Raw genomic sequence first — 6186 nt, 5'->3', positions numbered from 1 at the left:
GGGGGGGGGGGTTGACATGGCAGCCACGTTCGTCTTCCTGCCGCCTTCCAAACCAGGACTAGCGCCGCGGTGGCGCCAAAAAGGCTGCTGGGGGATTTCAGACACGACATTTGCATATTGATACAGTAGACATTTTTCCGCTGGGCCCAAAGGCCGCGGCCAGGTCACGGCCAGCTGCAGTTCGGCGGAGGGGGTATGCTCCCAAGGATATATTACGCCAGCGAAATGGCGTTGCCTAGACCCCCTTTCTGGTTGGTTACCCAACAAGGTCGGAAACACCGAGGGTGGGGCGTATTATGCAGCTTTTGGGCCAGGGCCATGTAGAGAGCTGCCGAGTCAGAATAGGAGAAGTTATCTCGAGGAGGCGAAGAGAAAGACCTGGATACGCGGGCAAGGATCATCAGCGTCACATAGTCAAGAAAAATTTGTGAAGAGGCAGGTTGGTAAAGCCAGACAGGTAACCGGGTATTGTTCTGACGGGGGTAACGTGGCGGCTCCGTGCGGCCCCTCACGGGAGAGGGTCCAATTCTCAGAAATAACGAAACCACGACTGGGGCGTTTACTTTGTTCACCTGGAAGGTTGTTGCTACCTGCCGGACTACACCTCGTACTGCGAATCTGCTCTCTGGTGGAGTCACCAGGTCGGAAATCCTCCTCGGCATCGACGGTGGTACGGCCTAGGGTTTTGTGACACGCGCCCTCAATATGGGTACTGCCAGTTAGAGCCTCGCAATTCTGCCTCGATCGCCGATGAACCTTCCCTCACCTTGATTCGCGACGAATTCCTCACTGCTAATGGACGTCTTGTCCTGACGTGGCCCATCCCCGACACCTCCGGCAGCGACTCTCGCTACCCCTTCGCCCCCACAAGACGCCACCAAATTCGCTATCGTGGAATTTTTGGTTGCAAGTCAGATTATCCGGGGGATGTAATGTCCCAGAAATTTCCTAATGTCTCGAGTGCTTGTGCCCCGTGATGCAACCCATATTGGAGGCGAATGAGCATCGTTCTTCTCGCACACCGCATTTCAGGTGAGACTGGTGAAGCGAAGCTACGGTACCATCATATACCAGTATATTTGGACGATAGACATTCGCATAATTCACTTTGTATGAGCGACTTTGAAAATCATCGATTCTTTCACAGTGCTTTATCGTTCCCATAGAATTTGGAGCGAATTCGCAAAGAGTGATGGCTGCGTCCGAACCCGCCGATCACCAGAGAACAGTCGGGGCGGAGCTGCAACCCATGCGCGATCCGTCTCAACCCTCCCCCCTCTGGAGCATCGAGCTATCGACTATCTCCCAGATTATGGCGGACAGACGCCCCGCAAACCAGTATCTGCAGCGGCTACTCACAGAGAATGAGGTACACAAGACATTAGAAGGTGTCTTTAAGTCCTGGGTTGAAGACGAGAAGCTAAATACGTTTCCTGCGGATTCCGACTTTCGACGGTACGCAGCCACCGGGCTAGAGGCAAAGGACGCCCTCCTCTCATACCATTCTCGGGTGAGAGCTTTACCTCCTAGTAAATGGCCAAACCCCACCCAGATGATGCCAAATTCTTGGCGTTGTTCCTGGTACATGAATCTACCACTAGTGAGGGGAACCCATATCCATGATGCCTGGATATGGTCCCTAGACTTGACATTCTTTCCATGTGAATCGGAGACAGGGGGCTATTCTGCAGAGTTTCGGGGGTTAGCATCAGTTGACGCAGACCTCTCGGGTAAGATATTCATGGACGGCGACAAGAGTGCACAGCTCCAATATTCAGCTCCGCCGGCTGTAAAAGATTGGGCGGTAGATGGGAAAGTACGGTGGACCGACCCCAAGAGCCACTCGCAGTGGAAATTTTCGATAAGAGGAGGCGAGAAGGTCGTCCTGTGCGAAGGGATTCAGCCCGTCGTTGGAGCCGGGCCGGTAACAGGTTACCGCAAATTACCGTCCACTCTCGAGATACCAAAGACGATCCTAAAGACGACCAAGGAAATGCCAGTGAAGGGGTTGTTCAGCTTATGGCCAGCTGGGTGCCTGGAAATTGCTCCGGCCGACTTTCCCATCAAGAACTCGAAGGTGTATGATCCCAGTGGGTACCTACTGATGCTTTAAGTCGTGGAGGAATCTGGGGGGACCCAATATGGAGTTGCAATAGGAGGACTCTCTGCGCAGTGGTGGCCGAAGGTGGATAGACGTCTAATGTATCGTGGGGAATGTGCTCGCCATATAGAGTGGTTATAGTGGATATATCAAATCATTTTGAATAACATTTCACCTTTTTCCCTTGGCCGAGTACCTACATTCTCAGTGGAAACGCATCGCACTTCTACTATGGCCATCCGCATCTACTCTCTTTCGCCCATAAAACTACTCGCACAGCCTCCTAAAGTTAAATTGCCCGATTTCTCAACGGGAGAGTCAACGAAAGTCGAGAATGAGCTACTTCGCTTACTTAGGGCGGTGATTAGTGATCCGGAGCGAGTCTTAGTCTGCACGGATAGAACTTGCGGAATCATCTGATTGGATACCTGAGGCTTTGTGATCCCCGCTTGGAGAGCCCTCGTCCCAACGGCTCAGCTCCTCATCCACAGCCCCAGATTTCTGCCGGTTACCACGTGCCTAGCCTTGACTACCGAGGAGTGTGGGGGGGGAGGGCAATAAAGGTGCGAAGTTCTTCGTTGCGTGCAGGCCAGATCTGGCACGGCTATTTAGAGTCTGTGAAGAGTGCTCCATAATCAGACGATTTAAATCGTGACTCTTCCTGACCTAGACGAATACGTTGCCCTGTAGTGCGCACCTGCGCAGAGTGCTTTCCCATGGAATATCTGCTCGGTTTTCGGTTTTTTCTTCACGTTGACTTCAACCTCCTCACGTACCTCCATTATCACGACAGCCTCCAGGACGGTTTTCTCTGACGGCAAACCGGTATACTTCGATTACAGATTCGACTCCGGAACGAATGCGACGATTTGTGGTAGACGAGAGACGAGTTTAGGTCTGTTCTTTCCTCGATAGATCAATCGAGTGTCGCCGACAGACTGACTCTCGGGTTGCTCGCTCGGGAGCCGAATGGCTTCGCATAAACTCGTCAGTACCCTAGGTGCTCAACTTCGGGCCAAAGTTCTCTACCATCTCCGAACGCTCGAACAAAGACCACGGAGGGTGTGTCCGTCTCCCCTTACGGACCAAGGGCGTGATCACAATATTACAACTCATCCGGCGGAAACACATCCTGGACGTTCTAGTGGTGTTCTAGCGAAGCCTTTAATGCACCCGGAGAACGTAGCAAGCTGCCTCTCCTTCGGCGACCTGGATTCCCCGCCCTAGTTCGGATTTGTCGGAGTCAAATCCACTGCTCGATAAGTATGTCCCAGCCCGGAGCCGAGCGACAAGAAGCGAGCTCAGCTGAAAGCATGGAAGGAATCAAACCGACGTCCTGGCGAGGAGGAAAAATGATAAGGAGGTGTTGAGCGATGGGTCATCCCGGGGCAGGGAATTCGGCACAAAGAGTGACGCTAACATGGGACGGCTCTGGATCCTTGTGCGGCCGGAAGTTTGGGTCCTGCGTCTCAGGCTCCAGATTGAACCACCACATGGACAGATTGTAACAATGGAGGAAATAATGAGCACATAGGCATGAGGCCTGCGTTTGCATAACATGTATGCACTAATTATACAGCTCTCAAAAGCGTGAAGATGAGATCGTAGTCCTATCACTGACCACCCAATCTCCGTATCTTTTGCTTCCATCGAGGCTCAAACAATGCGTCCTAGCACAACTCGGCACAGAGATTCCGGCCCCAGCGGCGACTCAAGCCTAGCAGAGGTAAGTCACAACCCGTCTTTCCCACCACATGATTCCCCAGGAAAATGAGGAATAACCATCGTAAACACGCCTCATACACTGTTTTTACGTGTAGTGGGGTATCATGGTTTTGTGGGTAAAAGGATCGAGGTGGCGTTGAATCGCTTTTTCAACTGCGCGATAGAGTCACATAGCGCGGCATAACGTATGCAAATATCTTCTCGCTGTCGGATGCGATGACGTGTCCATAGACCTCGTGCGTTTCTCGGTCAACGATGATAGAGCCGCATTCACCGCGGACGATGCCTTTTGGGACAAGATTAGAGGCAAAGTTGTTGGACAGGATGAGACATACCATTCGGAGGATCAAACAGGACAGTCCATACTTTGTGAGGAGCTTGACCAGGTGGTGAGCCCAGGTAAGCTGGACTCTTCAATAACAAGGCAGGTACCAATCCACGCACTCTCGACGCCATGTAAACTGGGACTCCATGGGCGCGTGGAGCGTCTGCCACGACGTGAAGGAGAATGTTTGGCAATGAAGAGTTGGGACAGATATAATTGCACCTCCGTGAAGCAACTGCAACTTTGTCCAATGATCCAAAGGCTGAGTCTATGGAAGCTTACCTGCAACCTGTTTTTAAATTACCGACCACGGTTACTACGGCGGAAGTAGACGCAACTTTTTCGCAGCGGGTAATAAGAGGAGACGCAGGACACCTAGCTTGATGGGTCTCGAACGAATCGTCGTAAGGGGAGAAGCTTGATGCCCAAACTTTGCACTCCTTAAAAAATGACGGCCGATAGTGTCTAGCTTTACGGTTTGTAGTCCACGGCGATATCCTACGTTGGTTCCACGAAAGAATCTACGGGGCGCTCGGCAGTACCGGATCGTCACGCAGATACCACACTAAGCCTACGAATCAGAGTTGGGCAAATTAAGACTGACGTTTGGCGCGAGGTTGCACACCTGTTCCCGCGACATCTATTTCAAAGTACTAGTTATACCACTACAAGCACGTATCATTAATTACCTCTCCCGAGAGACGTGGTAATTTTGGTATGCATTTCTACATTTCAATGCAGCGGCAGCCTCACAACATTTTCCGACAAACTTACAGTAGGGTGCCAAAAGTCACCGGACACTGACGGATAGATTTCAAAGCATTATTTCTCAACCACCATCCGTTTATTGGTAATTCTGCTGTTGTAGAAATGTCTGGTAGGCATGAATGATCTGATTTTGACCGTGGCACAGTATGGGCATGGCCTTCATTTAGCTGGGAAATCTGTACGTGAAATCGCCGAGGTTGCGGGAATCCCCAAATCGACAGTGTCAGATATCATACCAAATCCACACCCAGACCCCACCAGTCGATCTGGAAGGCCTAAAAAGATTACCAAGCGTACGGAGCGACGCATTCTACGCACCCTCAAGGTTAATCCCAAGATTAGCTACCCTGAGTTGCGCAAAAGACTCGATTTAGATGTCTCCGACCAGACCATTCAAAGGCTACTCCAGGACCATCATATCAGGAAAATGGATGGCTAAAAAGCGTCCTAGACTGACGGATAAAGCTGCCAAATTTAGGCTTCAATGGGCTCTTGCGCATCGGGATTGGACGTGGGAAGACTGGCTTAAAGTTATCTGGAGCGACGAATGAGAGCTCTATTCAACGCGGTTCCGGAACTCAGCGAGAATGGGTCTTTCGGACGCCCCAGGGGAAGTGGGATAAGGACATGATTACTGAGAAAGGCATGAGCAGAGACGTCTCAATCATGATGTGGGCAGCGATCTTTGGCGAAGGCGAATTGTCCGATGCCTATATCCTTTCACCCGACTAGGAGTCAGCGAAGATGGGCTACTCAGCCAATTCCTATATCCAGGTCCTTGCCGATAACATCCCGTCGATCCAGGAGCCTGGCAGGATATTCATGCAAGACAACGCGCCTATTCATAAGGCTAAAAAGGTCACAGAGTGGCTGAATGACCATGGAATAGATGTAATGGACTGGCCACCATATTCGCCAGATTTGAACCCCATTGAGAACCTCTGGTTTGAGCTGAAATGCTTGGTCAACGCCATCGATCCAGACCTTCGCTATACAACAGGAGACTCACAGGAGGTCCTCGATCGCTTTGCAAACGCCATTACAAGGGCCTGGGCTAGTTTGGACAGGGTAAAGATCAAGAATGCCATCAAGTCAATGGACGAGAGAGTCAACGCAGTTATTGAGGCCAAAGGCTGGTATAGTCGATTTTGATCTGGAAGATGCGATATTCTGAGACTAATACTGCTGAGGTATTGAATGATACTAATTGTATTACTCTGTAATAGTAAATCTATGGAAAAGTCGTACAGACTGTTGGGGGGGGGGG

The 6186-nt window shown here is 51.0% G+C and overlaps 1 protein-coding gene across 1 annotated transcript; it reads left to right on the top strand.

Annotated features, from left to right (window-relative positions):
* The first annotated feature begins 1124 nt into the window (after nt 1-1124).
* Nucleotides 1125-2268, top strand: PV07_12699 (uncharacterized protein). Its single transcript, XM_016400249.1, has one exon. It carries the CDS (start codon nt 1193-1195, stop codon nt 2111-2113), a length of 921 nt encoding a protein of 306 aa, XP_016242105.1. The 5' UTR covers nt 1125-1192; the 3' UTR covers nt 2114-2268.
* The last annotated feature ends 3918 nt before the right edge of the window (nt 2269-6186 follow it).

The sequence above is a fragment of the Cladophialophora immunda genome (assembly GCF_000835495.1).
Source record: "Cladophialophora immunda strain CBS 83496 unplaced genomic scaffold supercont1.72, whole genome shotgun sequence".
NCBI lineage: Eukaryota > Fungi > Ascomycota > Eurotiomycetes > Chaetothyriales > Herpotrichiellaceae > Cladophialophora > Cladophialophora immunda.
Note: the sequence above shows the minus strand (reverse complement) of the source record. Positions and strands in the feature narration are given on the sequence as shown.

What these genes read in the sequence shown, in the direction of transcription:
- PV07_12699 (XM_016400249.1), top strand. Translation starts at nt 1,193, where the DNA reads ATGGCTGCGTCCGAACCCGCCGATCACCAGAGAACAGTCGGGGCGGAG.